This window comes from Macaca nemestrina, chromosome 6 (assembly GCF_043159975.1).
Source record: "Macaca nemestrina isolate mMacNem1 chromosome 6, mMacNem.hap1, whole genome shotgun sequence".
NCBI classification, from domain to species: Eukaryota; Metazoa; Chordata; class Mammalia; order Primates; family Cercopithecidae; genus Macaca; species Macaca nemestrina.
In genome coordinates, this window is record NC_092130.1 from 22,975,266 (window position 1) to 22,995,298 (window position 20,033).

Sequence of the window (20,033 nt, forward strand, 5' to 3'; positions counted from 1 at the left end):
AGTGGCTCATTGCAATCAGCCCAGGATGGAGGGTTTGTGCTGCAGGCCTAAGCCATGGGTTCCCTGTCTGGTGACAAGCAGTTGGGGGTAGAGAGGGTGTGGTGGGATCAATGGGAGATGGAGTGGCCTCCTCTCCTTGGGTTGACTGCAGCTTGTTGGAGGTATGGATAAGGCATTTAGGGTCTTTGCTCCTTCATTAGTCTGAGGGTGGCAAGGGCAGTTCCACTGCAGAGACAGTGACAGAGAGGCTTTCAATTGCCCCTGGAAAAGTCTGGCCACTTTTCCATAGGTCTGCTGCAGTAGGCTTGGGTCCCACTGCAGTCTCTAGTCACTTCGGATTTTCTAGTCCCGAGAGGTATCACCAGTGAAGGCTGAAAAACAGCAAAGATGGCAGCCTGTTTCTCCCGCTGGGAGCTTTGTTTCAGGGAGGTGCGGGCCTGTTGCTGGCCCAAAGGCACCTGCAGGAAGTACCTGGAGACCCAGCTTGGGAAGTCCTGCCCAATGAGGGGGAATGGGGATGATCAGGGACCCACTTAAAAAAGCAATCTGGCAACATTTTGGTCAAGCAGCTGTGCTGTGCTGGGGGTCTGCTTCAGTGCCCTCCCTGGTCACCTCAGACACTCTGAAGTCCAAAGGCTGGAATGGCTAAGTCGCTCAAACAGCAAAGATAGTGGTTCACCCCTCCCTCTGGGAGCTCTATCCCAGGGAGATTAAAAATCTTTGTTTACTGGAGAACACCAAGAGGGGTGGCCGGAGGACCCAGTTGGGAGGTTCTGCCCAGTGAAGAGGAGCGGGATCAGGGATCCACTTAAAAAAGCAGTCTGGCCATGTTTCGGTAGAGCTATGCAGTGCTGAGGGATCCCTTCCACCCCCAGTTGGCTTGGGTTCTCTAAAGTCTGAAGGCTGAAACAGCTATGTCACCCAAACAGCAAAGATGGTGAACTGTCCCCCACTCTGAGAGCACCATCTCCAGGAAAATTCAAATCTCTGTCAGCTGGAGACCACTGGTGGCATTGGTTGGAGGGCCCAATTTGGGAGGTCCTGCCCAATGAGGAGGTCTGGCATCAGGTACCTGCTTAAAGCAGCAGTCTGGCCATGTTTTGGTAAAGCAGCTGTGCTGTGCTGGGGGATCTCTTTCATCCCTGGTCAGCTTGGACACTCCAAGGCCTGAAGGTTGGAATGGCTAAGGTACCCAAACCGCAAAGATGGCAGCCTGCCCCTCCCACCAGGAGCTGCCGCTTAGGGAGGTGCAATGCCACTACTGGTGGCTGGCTGGAATTCCAAGCCAGTGGGTCTTATCTTGTGAGGTGCTGTGGAAGTGAGCCTGCAGGCTATTCCTGCTCAGTCCCCTGGATTCTGCCCCTTTCCTAGGATTATGTATGGGGGTCTAACCTCCCACTTTGCTGGAGTTGCAGCTACTTTTGCCGCAAAGCCCGAGTATCTAAAGCTTCAGAGTTTCTGCACGTGCCTGAGTGGCTGCTATGCTGAGGCTCCACATAGCTCTGTCTGTCAGACTGAAGGCCCTGGGGGAGTGGGTTCACAAGGACATCTCCTGACCTGAGGGTTGCGAAGATTCCTGGGAGAAGTGTGGTTTCCTGGGGTCTCTCATTCCCTCACTGCTTTCCTGGGTGGGGGAGGTTCCCCTAGCTAGCTCCATGTTGCTCCCTGTTGGACTGTTGTCCTGTCTTGCTTTTTTTTTTTTGAGATGGAGTCTTGCTCTGTCGCCCAGGCTGGAGTGTAGTGGTGGTGCAATCATGGCTCGGCTCACTGCAAGCTCCGCCTCAGCCTTCTGAGTTGCTGGGACTACAGGCGCCTGCCACCACGCCTGGCTAATTTTTTGTATTTTTAGTAGAGACAGGGTTTCACCGTGTTAGCCAGGATGGTCTCAATCTCCTGACCTTGTGATCTGCCTGCCTCAGCCTCCCAAAGTGCTGGGATTACAGGCGTGAGCCACAGCACCTGACCCTGTCTTGCTTTTCTTTATTCTCCACGGGTCAAGTTGTTACCTTGATTAGTCCCAGTGCGAGTACTTGGATGTTTCAGTTGAAGGTGTTGTATTTACTTGCCCTTTCCATTCCTCTCTGAGAGAGTCACACACATTAGCTGCTTCTTGTTGGCCATCTTGGCCACTCCCCACACTTTTTAAAAAAGTTTCTGAGTTTGAGTCTTCTTTTTTTTTTCTTGGTTAGTCTAGCTAATGATTTATCAGTTTTTATCTTCTTAAAACACTATCTTTTCATTGATCCTTTGTATTTTTAGTTTATATTTTGTTTAGTTCTGCTTTGATTTTTCTTTATGATTTCTTTCATTGTACTAAATTTGGGTTTGGTTCTTGCTTTTCCAGTTCCTTGAGGTACATTGTTAGATTGTTTTAATTCCTTCTACTTTTCTGATGTAAGCATTTATTGCTATAAACTTCCTTCTTAGCACTGCTTTTATTGTGTCCCATAGGTTTGGGTATGTTGTATATCAATGCATTTCTTTTAAGCAGTTTTTTGATTTCCTCCTTAGTTTCTTATTGGACCTAGGTGGTTATTCAGGAGCATATTGTTTACTTTCTGCATAATTGTATAGTTTTCCAGAGTTTCTCTTGTTATCAGCTTCTAGTTTTATTCCATTGTGATCTGAGAAGATAATTAATAGATTTTGATTTACAAAAATTGTTGAGACTTGTTTTGTATCCTAACAAATGGTCTTTCCTGGAGAATGTTCTATGGGCTAATGCGAAGAATATGAATTCTGTAGTTCTTGGTTGAAATGTTCTTAAATAACTCTCAAGTCCATTTGATCTGAAGTACAGTTTAAATCCAGTATTTCTTTAATTCTCTTTCTAAATAATCTGTCTAAAGCTAGGAGTGGGGTGTTGAAGTCCCCAACTATTATTGTGTTGGTGTCTATTTTTTCCTTAAGATCTAATAGTCTATCTTGAGTACTCTCATGTTGGGTGCATATATGTTTAGAACTATTTGATCCTGGTCCTTACTTGATTTCTGTATCATTAGATAATGACCTTTTTTGTCTATTCTTCACTGTTTTTGACCTAATATGTGTTTTATCTAAGTATAGCTACTCATGATTGTTTTGTCTTTTTCCATCTCTTTACTTTCAGTCTGTGTCTTTTACAAGTGAGATGAGTTTCTTGTATGCAGCATCCAAGTGGGTCATTTAAATAATCCATTCAGCGTGTCTCTTTTAAAGTTTAATCTGTTTACTTTTTTTTTTAATTCAAGGCTATTATGTGAGAGTTTATTCCTGTCATTTTATTAATTGATTTCTGATTGTTTTATATATTCTTCCTTTTTTTCTCTCTTTTTATCATTGTGGCTTGATTTTTTTTTTTAATAGTGGTAATGTTTAAGTTTTTTATTTTCCTTATTTGTGTGTTTGCTTTACCTTTATACTTCCATGTGTCTTCAGAATTGTAAAGACATTGTCCTTTTACTTCCAGGTATAGGACTGACTTAAGCAATTCTTATAGGACTGATCCTAGTGGTGATAAATTTCTTCAACTTCAGCTTGTCTGGGAAGACTTTTCTCCTTCATTTTTTAAAGACAAATTTACTGGGTATAGTATGCTTGACTGGCAGGTTTTTTTCTTTCAGCACTTTGAATGTATCATTCCATTATCTTGGCCTGTGAGGATTCTGCTGAGAAATCCACTGTTAGTCTGATGAGGGTTCCCTAATAAATAACTAGATCATTTTATTTTGCTAGATTATTTTACTAGATCATTTTATTTTATTTTGCTGGTTCTCTTATTTGACTTTTGACAGTTTGACTATAATGTACTGTGGAGAAGACCCTTTTAAATTGTATCTGATTGGAGATTTCTGAGATTCCTATATCTGGATGTCTAAATCTCTTGCTAGACTTGAAGTTTTTCAGCTATTATTTTGTAAAATAGGTTTTCTATCCCTTTGGTTTTCTTATTGGCTTCTGGTACACTTGATATTGGAATATTTGGTTGCTTTATATTGTCCCATATATCACATAAGCTTTGCTAATTTTTTCTTTATTTTTATGTGACTGGGATATTTCAAAAGACCTGTCTTCAAGTCCTGAAATTCTTTCTTCTGCTTTATCTAGTCTATTGAATCTTTAGAATGTATTCTGTATTTCATTCAATGAATTCTTGTGTTATAGAATTTTTGTTTGGGATTTTTAAAATGTCTATCTCTTTGGTAAACTCATATTCTAAAATGTTTTTTTTTCTGATTTCTTTGTATTGTATTTGAGTTCTCTTGCATCTCACTGAGCTACTTTAATATCATTGTTTTGAATTATTTAGTATTTCATATGTTTCTTTTTCATTGCAATCTGTTGCTGAAAAGTTATTGTGTTCCTTTGGAGGTATCTTATTTCCTTTCTTTCTCATATTTCTTTTGTCCTTATGTTATCTTCACAACTGGTGTAATAGTTGCTTCTTCCAATTTTTTGGATTTACTTTCATGGGGAGGACTTTTTCCTGAAAATGTATCTACAGTGTTGGTTGAGTAGGAAACTTTGGCTTTGATTCTGGTGCATGCTACCATGTAGTCTCCATATGATTTCTTTGGGTGTAAACAGTGTCAGTTGTGTCTGTGATTTTCTCTGTGGCTTAGGGTATGGTTATTAGTCGTAGCTATGGTGAAGTTTTGCTGGAGATAGGATGCCACATGGATCAGTCCTCAGGCCCCAGTAGTGGCATCTGTAGGCCAAATGTGCTTGTCCTTGGGCCCCAAGGTGGTATATACTGGCACTAGTGTTAGCAGGTCCAAGTGGGCCAATTCTTAGGTCTCCTTTTGACCTGGCTCAGATATCAGCTGTGGCAGCAGAGGGCAGGGCAGGTGAGTAGATTCTCAAGTCCCCTAGGTAGTGGGCATAGCATGAGCAATTGGCAGTAGCAGTGGTTGAACAATTTTCTGGCTATCAAGTGGTCCATGCCAGTGTTGGTGGTGGCTATGATGGGCTGGGTGGGCCAGTCCCCATGCTTGTAGGTGGGGCATGTGGGTGGGTGCTAGCTGTGGTGGTGGTGGCAGGTTGGGTGAGCCTGTTTTTCAGCCCCTTGGAAGGAATACTCACATGCCAGTGGTGGTGGTGGGGGGGGGGCAGGGTGACTTCCAGGCCCCTGGATGGTGTGCTTGGGCACGGAGCAGGGAATGTAGCTAGGCTGGGCAGGCATGTCTTTAGGCCCCCCAGTGGTATGTGCAGGTGCTGGCTATGATAGGCAGCAGCAGGGTGATCCCTAGGCCCCCAGAAGAATGCTTGGGTGGAGGTGGCAGCTGCACTATGGCCTTGCTTCTGGGGAGGGTGGGGTTGGTTTAAGTGGCAGCAGCCATAAATCGGTGCCTGAGGAGCTCATGCTTTGGCCTTAGGTGGTGGCTATTTACAGGGTAGCCTTTCCTCAGGATGCTCTTATTTTATTGCTATATTTTATTTTAGTTTTTCATAGAGAGGGCCTTGCTTTGTTGCTCAGACTATAGTGCAGTAGTGTGATCATAGCTCTTTATAACTTTGAGCTCCTGGGCTCAAGTGATTCTCCTGCCTCAGCCCCCTGAGTAGTTAGAATGGCAGGTACACACCACCATGTGTAGCTAACTTTATTTTTTTAAAGACAGAATCTTGCTATGTTGCTCAGGGTGGCCTTGAACTTCTGGCCTCAAGTAATCTTCCCAACTCGGCCCTCCTGCTCAAGCACTGGGATTGCAGGTATAAGTTACCACACCCTGATTTGGTGTGCTTTTAAATGACTGGTGGCCCTGCTACTGGGGGTGGCAGGGTTGCTAGTCATGGCTGGCGTTTTGACCCTGGCAGTAGCAGCCAGTAGTAGTACCTGGTTGCCAGTAGAGGGATGTCAATGGGGCTCCAGGGATATGGAGGTGTAGGAGCTATTGGGCTCCAGGCAAGAATGCAGTCCAATGAGGGCTAGGCTCTCAAAATAGTGCTTTGTTATCATGGCTTATGTCTCAAGGTGTGTGTGGGGGCCTAGAGTGAGCTCTGTCTCTGGAGCAATAGCATTTCATGGTCTCCAAGCAGCTCCCTATGTTAGTCTCAGGGTCTGCGTGGGTTGTGAGGCTCTCCCTTGGCTAGGATTGCAGGAGTCTGTAGTGGGAATGTGGACCACCCAGGGTCTCTTACTTACCCTTACTTCCCCTTTTACCACATTGGGGAATCTCTAGGCTCCTAGTTGATTCCAGCCCAGCAGGCTGCTTTGCTTCCTTCTTCTGCCTTGTTTCTTATCACCTCTGCATTGAATTTTAGCCTTCTCTCTTAGACGGTCTATTCAATTGTGATTATCTGCCTGCTAGTTTGATGGTTCTTTGTGGAAGAGGAGAGTACTAGATGCCTCTAGTCAGCCATCTTGAAACCCTTCTTGTTAGTTTTTTTCTTTTAAAAAAAAAAAAAAAGAAAAAAAATGAAAAAATCTTGGCTTTTTTTTTTTTTTCTTTTTACCACTTTGAAATATAAGCCTCTTCCCTTCTGGCCTCCATAGTTTGAGAATCTCATAATCTTACTGAGAATCCTTTGTATTTGATGAGTCACTTCTGTCTTGCTGCTTTCAAGATTCTCTTCTTGAAAGAGAGAAAAATTTCAAGATTTGTCTTTCAGTAGTTTGATTAGAATGTCTTTCTTAATTCATCTTACTTGTAGTGAGCTTCTTGGGTGTTTATAACCATATCTTTCATTAAAGTTGGGAATATTTTGGCTATTACATCTTCAAAAAATATCTCTGCCCTTTGTCTCTCTTTTGAGATTCTCACAATGAGTATATTGGTTCATTTAATGATATCCCATGGGTCCCTTAGGCTCTGTCTTTGGTAGTTCGACCATCTAATGTTTCTCATGGATAGTTTATATTTTTTTCTTCCTTTAAATCAGCTATACTTTCCTGCTTCCTTGTATGCCTTGTGATTATGTTAAACACTGGACATGGGAAGCTAATAGTATGGTATTTCTGGAAATCGGGTTCTTTCTTTTCCTCCAAGTCTTGCTGTTTGTTTTTGTCTTTTTTGTTTTGTTTTGTTGCTTGTTTTCTTAATCATTGTAGGCTGCCTCCATGCTAGCGATCAGCCTGACGTGTAAGCTTAAGGTCTTCTCAGATCTTTTCTGAGCTTGTGCCTTTTCCTGTGCATACAGGGTAACTTCCTAATTTCCTCCTTTTATGTAGTTGTTTTTGAACTTACTCATCTTTAATGTCTGGCTCCCAAAAAGGGAAAAAGAGAAAAATGAAGTGGGCGTATACAGGGAAGAAAAAGAACACTAGCCTTTTATATCCCTTGGAAGTTGCTTCATCTAGGGTGGGGAGTGGCTTGTGACAATGGCTGCCTGCCTTGGTGCTTACATCTCCATGATCAGAAGCAGCAATCAACCATCAGCCATCAGAACATAGATCCCTGATATTTGGAGGACAGGGTCTTTATTGCCCACCCTGGCTCATGCAGGAACACATGCACAGCTGTCTGCCATGGGGCAGGGGTGGGGTGTGAGAGGTAGGGTGGTGAATGGGTAGCAACTGGTGAACCAAGAGCTGAAGTTGAGCAAAATGAACTGTAGTTCACTGTCCAAGTCTTCCCCTGGAAGTTTTAAGCCTTGAATAAAATCCAGAGTTCCAAAATAGTTGTATCAGATTCTGCCAGTGTGATTGTCATATAGGTGCGGAGATGGATTCCTTGGCCTTCCTACTCCACCATATTCCTATACTTCTCTCCTCTTTTTTTCCCCTAATCTTGTAAATAGTGAGTGTTCAAGGGGTGTTCCACAAAGGAATAGCATCCCAGCCTTCAAACTGTCCAAGGCTCCCAAAAACACTTTCTCCAGATCCATGCCCAGCGCAGTTCTGGGCTAAATTGCGCCCTGCCCCCGACCCAGGCCCCAAGTTCTAGCCCTCAGTACCTCAGAATGTGGCTGTATTTGGAAATAGCGTCTCTAAATAGGTCATTAAGTTAAAATGAGATCACTAGGGTGGGCTGTAATCCAATATGATTGGTCTCCTTATAAAAAAAAAAGTGGCCAGGCTCAGTGACTCATGCCTGTAATCCCAGCACTTTGGGAGACCAAGGCGGGTGGATCACAAGGTCAGGAGTTCAAGACCAGCCCAGCCAAGATGGTGAAATCCCGTCTCTACTAAAAAAAAAAATTAGCCGGGTATGGTGGTGGGCACCTGTAATCCCAGCTACTTGGGAGGTTGAGGCAGAGAATTGCCTGAACCCAGAAGGTGGAGGTTGCAGTGAGCCAAGATCACACCACTGCACTCCAGCCTGGGCAACAGAGCAAGACTCCATTTCAAAACACACACACACACACACACACACACACACACACACACACACACAACACAAAAAAGGAAAGACACATACAGAGTGAAGACCATGTGAAAACACAGGGAGAAAGATAGTCACCCACAAACCAAGAAGAGAGATCTTGGGGAAAGAAACCAACTCTGCTGACACCTTGATCATCGATGTCCAGTCCCTAGAACTGTGAGAGAGTGAATTTCTGTTGCTTGAACCACTTGGTTTGTAGTATTTGTTATGATAACCTTGGGCACACTTATACCCCCAGTGATGGTATTCTTTCCCACTGTCAGAATGCTTCCTCTTCCCATCTGAAATCCTTCAATAATCTGTCAGGCCCTTGCTTCTCTAATTGTGCCCTTGTATCGTAATTCTCTACATGTCAGTGGTCCTTCTGTGGGAGTTTAAAAAAAATCTTACCATGGATTTGCATACCCTTAGGCAAATGTTTTTCAAAGTGTGTTCCAAGAGAGGATGATTAACATTGCAGAGAAAGGGGTTTCCAAGGTAATGACCATTGATATGGTTTGGCTGTGTCTCCACCCAAATCTCAACTTGAATTGTATCTCCCAGAATTCCCCTGTGTTATGGGAGGGATCCAGTGGGAAGTAATTGAATCATGGGGGCCAGTCTTTCCCCTGTTGTTCTCATGATAGTGAATGAGTCTCAGAAGATTTGATGGATTTATCAGGGGTTTCTGCTTTTGCTTCTTCCTCATTTTTCTCTTGCTTTCACCATGTAAGAAGTGCCTTTCACCTCCTGCCATGATTCTGAGGGCTCCCCAGCCAAGTGGAACTGTAAGTCCAATTAAACCTCTTTTTCTTTTCAGTCTCGGATATACGTTTATCAGCAAACAGTGTGAAAACTGACTAATACAGTAAACTTGGGAGTTGGGCATTGCTGAAAAGATACCCAAAAATGTGGAAGTGACTTTGGAACTGGGTAACAGGCAGAAGTTGGAACAGTTTGGAGGACTCAGAAGACAAGAAAATGTGGGAAAGTTTGGAACCTCCTAGATACTTGAATAGCTTTGACAAAAATGTTGATAGTGATATGAGCGATAAGGTCCAGGCTGAGGTGGTCTGAGATGGAGATGACAAACTTCTTGGAGCAAAGGTGACTCTTGCTATGCTTTAGCAGAGACTGATGGCATTTTGCCCTGCCCTAGAGATTTTTGGAACTTCAAACTTGAGAGAGACAATTTAGGATATCTGGTAGAAGAAATTTCTAAGCAGCAAGCATTCAAAAGGTGCCTTGGGTGCTGTTAAAAGCATTCCATTTTAAAAGGGAAACAGCATAGAAGTTCAGAAAATTTGCAGCCTCACAAAGCAGTAGAAAAGTCCATTTTTTGAGGAGAAATTTAAGCCAGCTGCAGCAATTTGCATAAGTAGCAAGGAGCCTAATGTTAATCCCCAAGACCATGAGGAAAATGTCTCCAGGCCATGTCAGAGACTTTCATGGCAGCCCCTCCCATCACAGGCTCGGAGGCCCAGGAGGAAAAAGTGGTTTTGTGGGCTGGGCCCAGGGTCCGCATGCTGTGAGTGCCATCTAGGGACTTGGTGCCCTATGTCTCAGCCGCTCCAGCCATGGCTGAAAGGAGCCAATGTAGAGCTTGGCTGTGGCTTCAGAGGGTGGAAGCCCCAAGCCTTGATAGCTTCCACATGGTGTTGAGCCTGTGGGTGCACAGAAGTCAAGAACTGAGGTTTGGTAACTTCCACCTAGATTTCAGAAGATATATGGAAACTCTTGGGTGCCCAGGCAAAAGTTTGCTGCAGGAGTGGGGCCCTCATGGAGCCTCTGCGAGGGCAATGCAGAAGGGAAATGGGTTGGAGCTGCCACACTGAGTTCCTACTGGGGTACTGCCTAGTGGAGCTGTGAGAAGAGATCCACCATCCTCCAGACACCAGAATGGTAGATCCACCAGCAGCTTGCACTGTGCACATGGAAAAGCTGCAGACACTCTATGTAAGCCCATGAAAGCAGCCAGGAGGGAGGCTGTACCCTGCAAAGCTACAGGAGTGGAGCTGCCCAAGACCAGGGATCCCACCTCTTGCATCGGTGTGACCAGCATGTGGGACCTGGATTCAAAGGAGATCATTTTGGATTTTTAAAATTTGACCACCCTGCTGGATTTTGGAATTGCGTGGGGCCTGTAACCCCTTTGTTTTGGCCAATTTCTGCCATTTGGAATGGCTGTATTTACCCAATACCTGTACCCCCATTGTATTTAGGAAGTAACTAGCTTGCTTTTGATTTTACAGGCTTGTAGGCAGAAGGGACTTGCCTTGTCTCAGATGTCACTTTGGACTGTGGACTTTTGGGTTAATGCTGAAATGAATTAAGACTTTGGGGGACTGTTGGGAAGGCATGATTTGTTTTGAAAGGTGGGGACATGAGATTTGGAGGGGCGAGGGGCAGAAGGATATGGCTTGGCTGTGTCCCCACCCAAATCTCAACTTGTAGCTCCCAGAATTTCCATGTGTTGTGGGAGGGACCCAGGGGGAGGTAACTGAATCATGGGGAACCCATCTTTCCTGTGTTATTCTCGTGATAGTGAATAAGTCTCATGAGATCTGATGGGTTTATTAGGGGTTTCCGCTTTAGCTTCTTCCTTGTTTTTCTCTTGCTGCCACCATGTAAGAAGTGCCTTTCCCCTCCTGCCATGATTCTGAGGCCTCCCCAGCCAAGTGGAACTGTAAGTCCAATTAAACCTCTTTCCTTCCCAGTCTTGGATATGTGTTTATCAGTAGTGTGAAAACAGACTAATAAAACCATCTAGGAGATAGGTTGTTAATTCAGACTGATAAGGTTCTGCAGGACTCCTCAGTCTTTTGGATCTTCATGGGGAAAAGAGCATGAAGTGTTTCCCAAATTTATCTTCTTTGGAACCCTTTTTTCACTGAGTATCTCAAGACTAACAGTATTCCCACTACACTAGCTCAAATATGACTCGTTGTGATGGCAATTTGATGAGGTGATGACATAGGTTGAGAAAGATGTTGTATGAAGTAGACCTCTCAAAGTGCACCAGTGGGAAATTACCTAGAATCAGGATATCAGAGCTAGAAAAGATCATCTTGTCCAACTTGACAGAAGAGGAAACAGCCCTAGGACTCATTTTAGTGGATGACCTTTAGGAAAGCTGGTGCTAATGTGAAATGTGAGGCTCAATTTGTAAAGATGTAATTTCCCACGTGGGAAAGCAAGCAAAGCCATTAGTTTGGTGTGCAGTAACCTATATTTTTCTTTCATTCTCTTTTAGGTTGTTTTCTTAGTAATTAGTTTTATTATGGCCTTCCACAGGTCAATGAGGATTAGAATAGGACCAGGAATCAAGACCAAGTTGCTGGTTTTACTAGTTTGGAAGCAGTTTTAATGAAGATGGAAATGTTTATCAACTCAACACAGGTACCCCCAAAATACAAATCAAAATATCATCTTTAGCTGCATAGCAAATATGATTTAAGAATTTAACATCATTATTTGATCACAAGCGTAAATATAAGTCACCATAAATAAATGTAAATTCATTGTACAAAAATTCCCAACAATTCTTAATACAAATATGGTACATTTGACAGTTTCTGAAACAGATTTTTTTTAAAACTTTTTAAAACCTAAGCTTTATTTTTTTCCTGGTCATTAGACACACATAAAATAAAAAATCAAAAGAGGCTTGGGCAGTAATGCCAGGGAGGAAGAATATTAAACTCATTGGGTGTTAGGAAATCAGTGCCACTGGCAAGCCAGGGAAATAAATCTTTCTGCTGAAAGGGAAGACCTCAATCTACTGGGATCAAGTCTCCTGAAGGCAATATGACTCGGCCCAGAGGGTCAAATTTAGGGATATAAATGTGGGGTGAGAGAGGTGGGTTATTGAAATAAATATCTCATCAAATAGATAATTCAAATCTCCACGAAGTCGTGGTCAGGAATTTGGATGGAACTCTAGCCATCTATCAGCTACAGAAAGGCAGCTACCAACCTCAGACAGGACTAAAGATGTAGAAGGATCTGGAACTTTGACATTCTATATGTTTTGAAAGCATGTTCTCTGCCATGTGGGGTAATCTCTCTCTTCTGCCTCTGGAACATATCTATGGTCATCAAGAAGGAAAAGTCAGAAATCAGAATAGAAGGTGGTACCTCCAGAGAGGAGGATCTGCCAGTTTCTACTTGCAATCTCCTCCCTTCTCTCTTCCCTGTATGTATTTTCTTTCATGGCGTAGTGGTAGCTCAAAGCTCAAGGTGACCAGAATGATTCCCTTACAGCAGTGGTTCCCAAACATTGATGTGCAACAGAATAACTTGGGTAGCTTGTAGAAAGGGCAGACTTCCTGGCCCTATTCCCAGACATTCAGAATTAGTAGGTTTGAGGTGGGTTCCAGGAATCTGCACTCAAATGTGCTACTCTCAGGATCTGACCTAAGGGGCCTTTCACATGTGGCCCCACCTTTCCTCACTGGAGGACATAAGTGCATCACGCAAGCCTCTTGCTGTGGGCACTTCCTTTGGGGTTAAAAATGGGACCATTTGATTAAGGCAACCATTTCTAACCATCTTACTTCCCAGGGCTGGAGAAATATCAAATGTCACATTTGATATTCTTAAAACCTCAGGGCCACAGATTTGCTTTGACAATGACATGCTCTGTAACAAGAAATTTATATCCTAAAGGCTTTTATCCTTCTCAATGGTCTCATCACACTCGGTGGGAGATTTTGCAGAAGACTTTTGGTTCGGTCCAGAAAATGGAAGTAAATGTTACCCCTGGGAGGGAAGTCACACCCCAAAGTCTAACTTAAGGAATGTAAAGAGAACAGCAAGTTGAGAGTAAAAGCTAAAATGTTCCAAGAATCTTTCAGCTTCTAGGACAATGGAAGTCCTGATTCCCTAAAAGAAGACTCTTCTTCGGGGACAGGGGGCATATCTTGGTATTAAAAGCTCATTGACAATTATTATTACTCCTCCTCACCTCTGTTTCCAAGACTTTTTGGGCCTCTGTGGAAATAACCCCTTAATATTTTATTTCTTGTGGAAATGTTCCCTGATAAGCATTTCTGTGCCAAGAAGTGGCCCGTAATTTGGTCACTGGCTAATGCTGTAGGCAGTGCTATGATTGATTTGTTCAAAGCTGCTTCCCCTGTGTGGCCCAATGCTAAGCCTTTCCCGTAGGAATAAGGGAACCATCTCACCATCAAGCAGCTGAGATGGCCTGAAAGCATCCTGTTTGGACTATGACATTTCTGGCTGTGTTCACACATACCGCTTCCCCACAGCAGGCCTGACCAGTCTCCTACCTTACCTGCATGGAGTGTGATACAGCTGTGAATGCTTTTTGGACCTCTCTCTAGGACTTCCCTGAGAGAAGGGAGTTGGAATGGGGCTTTGGGAAGCCTATGTGGTAGAATCCCTGGTACCCAGAGTGGGAGAAGTTGCCACCCAGGGTACTGCATGGAGGGAACCAGGAGAGATGAAGTAGTAAGCTGAGGCATGCCCTTCTGGCCAGGCTGGCATCTCTGGGCATGGCCACATCTGTGTTCACAGTCTGAGACTTGAGTCCTGGGGTCACATATGGGCACTGGGTAGGAGGTGTCCATCTTGGGAGGCGGTCTTGGGAAGCAACCACAGATGGGTGCGACGATGGGATGGAGAAAGGGTGAAACTAGGAGTTCTTAATATAGTTCAGCAGGGAGAAAAGAAAAAGCACACATTGCCCTGTTTCCTTTTTTTTTTTTTTTTTTTTTCATTTATGCTATGAAGAAACCAGCATGGAGATGTCATGGGAGAGCATGCACAGGCCCCGCCCTAGGGAGTGGTGATGTGTTTGGGGAGGTGCTTGTTTCCAGGTCCATCCCACACGTTGTCCAGTTGGATCCTGTGGCAGGCTGGCTGTGGCTTTCTCTCTCCTACTTCTCTTCCTCCTCCAGAAAAGCATCTGCAGGACCTACTGCTTAACAAGTGGTGGCCAAGGACTGGTGGATGGGCGGCTGGAAGCAGCGCACATGCTCCACAGTGGAACTGTCTGTCTCCACAGACTTCATGTACTTGTTCAGGATGGCAAAAACCTCATTGTTCAAGATCTGGTACTTCCTGATCCGGTCGGCCATCTTCTTCAGGGGCTACAGAAGGAAGGGGATGTTCAAGTTAGGGCAGGACAAAGGTGGGGGTGGAAAGAGGGAGTAACAGGAGAAGTCAGTGAGGTACAGTGTACCCTGCATCAGTGATCATGTCACCTTCTTAAAGTCCTTTTACAGAATCCCCTGGATCTGACAATCAAGTGTTAACTGGACCCATAAAATCCCTCTCCAAGTTTTAAAGCAATCTACAGAGCTACAATAATCAACAGTGTGGCACTGGCATAAAGGTAGACATACAGATGAATAAAACAGAATAGAGAGCCCAGAAATACACTACTACACATATGATCAAATGATTTTCAACAAGGGTGCTAAGACTGTTCAATAGCAGAAACAGCCTTTTCAACAAAAGGTGCTGGGAAAAATGGATACCCACATGAAAAATAACACTTGACCCTTACCTCCTTATACCATATACAAAAATTAACTCAGAATGGATCAGAGACCTAACCATGAGAGTTAAAACTGAAATTCTTAGAACACAGGGGAAAATTTTTATGATACTGGATTTGGCAATAATATCTTGGGATATGACATCAAAAGCAAAGGCAAAGGGTTGCATTACATCGAAATTGAAAACTTTCGTGCATCAAAGAGACACCATCAGAATGAAAAGGCAACCCATAAAATAGAAAATAATCACGAATCAGATCTGATAAGTAATATCTAGAATACGTAAAGAACTTGAACTCAACAAAAATGAATTAAAAAAATGGACAAAGGACTTGAATAGGCATTTTTCCACAGAAGATACACAAATGGCAAATAACACATGAATACAGCACTCAGCATTGACAGCCATTAGGGAAATTCAAATAAAAACCATAACAAGATAACTTTTTTCACTCATCAGGATGACTATTAAAGAGTAAGTGGTGACGATGTGGAGAAATTGGAACTCTTGTCTACTGCTGGTGAGAATGTAAAATTGAGCAGACACTATGAAAAACAGAATGGCAATTTCTAAAAAAATTAAACATAGAATTACCATACGATCCAGCAATTCCACTTCTGGGTATATACTTAAAAGAATGGAAAGCAGAAATTTGTAGAGTTATTTGTACACACATGTTTCATAGTAGCCAAAATTAACCATTTTCAAAAATAGCCAAAAGGTGACAGCAACCTGAGTGGACAAACACAACATGGTCTATATACACAGTGAAATATTATACAGCCATAAAAAGGATGGAAATTTGAACACACACTACAACATGGATGAACCTTGAGGATACGCTAACTAAAATAAGCCAGTCACGGAAAGACAAATACTGTATGATTCTACTTAGATGAGGTACCTAGAGTAGTCGAATGCATAGAGAAAGTAGAATGATGGTTACCAGGGGCTAGGGAGAAGATGGGGAGTTATTTTTTAATGGGCCCAGAGCTTCAGTTGGGGAAAATGAAAAAATCTCTGGAGATGGATGGTGGGAATGGTTGTACAATACTTAAGTGTACTTCATGCCACTGAATCATATACAGAAAATTACCATTGAAACTATTTTATGTGTATTTTTTTTAAAGCCCTTTGTGAGGTGGCTTCTACCTCTCTCTCCTCTCACTGGGTCCCTGAGACCCACCCTTCGATCCGCCTTCGTGCCTCAGTGCCTCTGCTGTCACCGTTGCTCTGTCTGGAGCATCCTCCCTGCCCCATACCGCCTTCGCTGCTTGGTTCTTTGCTGCAGGCCATTCTGGACTCAGCCCAGACACAGCCTCCCTCTCCTGGGAAGCTTTCTCTGCCCGCAGCCTGGTTTAAGGGTCCTTCTCTCCCTTCCCACAGCAGCCTAGCTCACCCCATGCCAGTACCTACCCCATCCAGGTGCCCGCACAGCTCTGGTATTTGGTGAATATTTGTACAGGTGAGAAACTGGTATCAGCAGAGTCTGACTGGGACAGGGGAGATGCACTCCCGGTCTGGAGCCCAGCCCTGCCCTTCGGGGTGAACTGATTCATGGCAGTAAGTGATGAGCGGGTGACTCATGGCTTCTTCTAAGCAGTAGTATCTTTGTACTTGCGGTGTGGGGAGCTGGCCTTCACAAGCAGCTCTTCCCCTGCTTTTCTGGTGAAAGCCTGGTTGTCAGCCCAGCCCCACCTCCCAGGCCTCGGCCACCAGCCTGCTTACCACATTCTTAATGATTTCATCCTTCCCGTCCTGCCTCTGCACTTTGAGCAGGTGGTAACAGAAGTCGAACAGGTCGAAGCGACGCTGCTGGCCCAGCAGGACGATGATGGAGCAACCAGCCCAGTTCAAGCCATCGCCGAAACACTGCCTAGGAGCAGGGGGAGGAAGCAGCTGGAGAGGGAGGTGGCGGAGGAGGGCAGGGAGGGAGGGAGCCTCATCTTGGGCCAGGAGTACAGCTACTAAGCAGGCCTGTCTTTGGGCCAAGTCTCTTAATCTATAAAATGGGTACAAAGGAAGCTGTGAGGGGGGGTTCATTAGTTGCAGGGATGGTAGTTATGTCATAAGTCCTTCCGGCCACAAAGAGGTGTCAGCCTCTTTGCATCACTAATGTTAAAAAACAAAACAAAACAAAAAACAGCTCTTAAGAAGCTCTGAATTTGTAAGGAAAAATCCACCCAGCCCTTGAGATGTATGTGGCTGATTACTCTGTGCAGGTCAAAGGAGAATCTGTCTTGACTCTAAAGGAGCTGAAGGAACACCCAGGGGGAGAGGGGCCATTTCAAACCAGGAGGCCAACTGGCCAGAAGCAGGCTGAGAGGGAAGGGAAAGGCCATGGGGGGCAGATGCTGCTGGGGTCGAGGCTGAGTCCTTTTGGTTCTGACAAAGCTCCGACTGCAGGCCCCAACTCTCAAGAGACCTGGGCAGTTTGGATGGCAGTGGAGTCATCTTTCAGCTGTCTCTCTTGTCCTCAAGCAGCAGCCCAACCCGGGCGGGTGTCCCCAGTTCCCCATCCCTGCACTGGAAGCCTGCAGGCCAGCACTGCTCTGAGACAGCTTCACCAACACCACTTTCTTGGGGAAGCCTCCTCTTCCCACACCTTTTTCCTAGAGCTCTTGGCTGCCGGAGGGGAGGCCTTGTCTGCCTTTCCACTCTGTCCTCGCTATGTAGCTGGGTGAGTGCAGTAAGAACTAGCTCTGCTGTCTGCTCTAAGGACTCCTAAAGGTTCCTCATTGTCTAGTGGTACAGTGTAGTGGGGGTGAGGCAGGCAGTGAGGGTCTTACTATCAAACCCTTACTGGGCTCTTTCTTGCCCATGCAGTCAGCTCAACACACCCAACAAAGTAGTTGTTGGCCAACCACCCCTACCCCCTGCCCAAGTTTCTGGCTGAACTCTGGCAGCCCCATGACCTGCAGGAGCACAGGCAGACTGGGGGTAACCCTGCCCTCTCTGGCGGGTACTCACTCAGCTGTGAACTCGTTGGTTCCCACAGGGATGCAGTAGACGAACTGCATGGCGCTCCACAGCCGGTGGAACTCCACACACTCATCGACGTGCATGACGCCATTGGTGGGCGGCGGGCCCCGCCAGATGGGGTCCTGCAGGTAGCTCCGAATGCGGGTCAGGATGACCTCAAACATGGACAGGCCACAGCACAGCCGCTCCTTGGTCAGAAGGTCACCCTCGCGAGCGATGGCGATTTGCTGGAAATGGAAGGGCACATACACCTTCTATCCACATCTGAGAGCCCATCTGCCACCTCCCACCAGAGATTCCCAAACTCTGAAGCTGGCTGCACCTGGAATGAATTCACCAGAACTGGTCTTGTTCAGAGCAGGGCACAAACTTGATGATCCTGAATGCAACAGCAGGGAAGTTTCACGGTAAGTCTTACTGGTGTTAAGTAAAATCCAGGCACAATCAGTAGCGGATTAATTTTTAAAATTATGATTTACCCACGTCATGAATGCTGGATAGCCACTGAAAAGACTGACATGATACTACTAGTAGTACTACTGCTTCTACTATAACTACTACTAGCTTATGCTTTCTGAGTGTGGGTAGTAAAGCATAAGGCCCTGTTCTAAGCACTTGATATATACTGACTCCATTCCATCCCGTGAGGTAGATGCCATTACTGTCCCCATTTTACAGATGAAGAAACTAAGGTTCAGAGAGGCAGCCAGTGAGTGTCAAAGCTCACATTTGACCCAGTAGTCTAGCTCTATTGGTTAAGTTGTAAAGTAAACAGAGTAAATTGCAGAAACGAATGTATACTACAATTCTACTTAAAAACATTGACAATGTACAATCGGACAGATGAAAGTATGTGTGATGTGTGTACGTGTAAAGCATATTTTAGAAGGACTAACATCAGTTGCGGGAACAGATGGGCTTGGAGAAATGAGTGGGATTGTCACTCTTGACTTTAAATACTTCTGTACAGTTGAATGTGCTACAATGAACATATGTTACTGTTAAAACTTGCCCATGATTTCAGATAATTATTTCCTCTAGAAGTGCTTGTTTGACAGTTACAAATGACCTCTATTAATAACGTAAACTGGCCTTTCATCTGGGTTCTGGCTACTGCACATCTAATAAGCAGCTGGCTAGACAGGCTAGATGTCAGACACATTACTACACACGTTATGAGTCAAACCATGTAGGGGTAGAGGTCCTGAAAGCTATCTGCAAAGTAAGGTAAATGTTAAAATCGGAGGTTAAAGTAAGGTCTCCAAATCTGTGAACAAAGCTAAAAAAGGCAGGCTTCTGACTCTGAGAGATCCACAGGGGACTATGGAATCAGCTCCCCAGTGGGAGGTTTCCCCAAGGAGCCATTTTACAGGGTGGCTGGGAGGCACCTGCCTGACCTCCCCCGGAAGCCGCCTCCCTGGAGGCCCCCAGGAAGAGGGTGACCTTTAAGTGAACCCATGAAGGAAAGGAAATCGGGAAACACCAAGGCAGGAGTCTGTTATAAATGTGGACCATGAGTATAGTTGTCATGACAACTACGAACTGAAAGAAATCTAGGAAAAAGATGAATTGGAGAAGCAGTTTGCCAATGTGTGTTTTAAACACGAAGGAGAGGGAACCCTGAATTCCCAGTGACTCATCTTGATTTCATTGGCAGGAACAGCTTGGGAGCCGAGGGAGAGTCGCTGAGATTGCCACAGTTAGCTAGAAATATCTCTTGTGTTAAAAAAAAAAAAAAAAAAAATCCTGAGCCTGTGTTTGAGTCTGTTTGTATTCTCTTTATTTGTTCTTACTCTGTTCTATTTGGCCCCAGAAAGGGCTCCCCATTTCAGAAAGAGAGTCTAGTACAGGAGAGATGCTCAGTAAATAAAAGACCCCAATTTGTTCTCAAGCCATGCATATTCTTTTGCCAATTAATGCATACAGAGTTCTGGTTTACTAATTAATCGACTGTGCATTTGGCTAATTTGAATCAGTCCTCAGGGTCAGACAGTCCTGGAAGGGGGAATAGAAAAATTGGCCACTGAGGTTATAAATCTGCGGACAGACTTTGAACTCTGGTGCCCCCACCCACTACAGCCAATGAAAAGGGCCTTGACTGCCACAGGAGCTTTCTGCCTTTCCTTTGAAATGTGTTTGTCCTTTCCTGATGGCCTAATGGAGTGGTTAGGAAAAAAAGAAAAAGTTCTAAGGAAATAAAAATATTTCATAAACCTCATTACCCAGAGATAAGCGTTCTTAAAA

At 44.6% G+C, this 20,033-nt stretch overlaps 1 protein-coding gene and 1 long non-coding RNA gene across 5 annotated transcripts in view; one reads left to right on the forward strand and one right to left on the reverse strand.

Annotated features, from left to right (window-relative positions):
• Positions 1-11,616: 11,616 nt before the first annotated feature.
• The window catches only part of LOC105482372 (cytoplasmic FMR1 interacting protein 2), a 133,559-nt gene continuing 125,142 nt past the window's right edge, over positions 11,617-20,033 (reverse strand). For all 3 annotated transcript variants that reach the window (XM_011742420.3, XM_024793007.2, XM_024793008.2), the window contains 3 exons: positions 17,778-18,016; positions 16,536-16,683; positions 11,617-14,395 (listed from right to left, as the gene is read on the reverse strand). In XM_011742420.3, the coding sequence (XP_011740722.1) occupies positions 14,228-14,395; positions 16,536-16,683; positions 17,778-18,016 (555 nt within the window). In that variant the 3' untranslated portion in view covers positions 11,617-14,227. The remainder of the gene's footprint in view (positions 14,396-16,535; positions 16,684-17,777; positions 18,017-20,033) is intronic.
• LOC105482371 (uncharacterized) overlaps positions 18,016-20,033 on the forward strand; it is a 30,924-nt gene continuing 28,906 nt past the window's right edge. For both annotated transcript variants that reach the window (XR_011624541.1, XR_003018167.2), the window contains exon 1: positions 18,016-18,196. This is a non-coding gene — a long non-coding RNA (uncharacterized lncRNA). The remainder of the gene's footprint in view (positions 18,197-20,033) is intronic.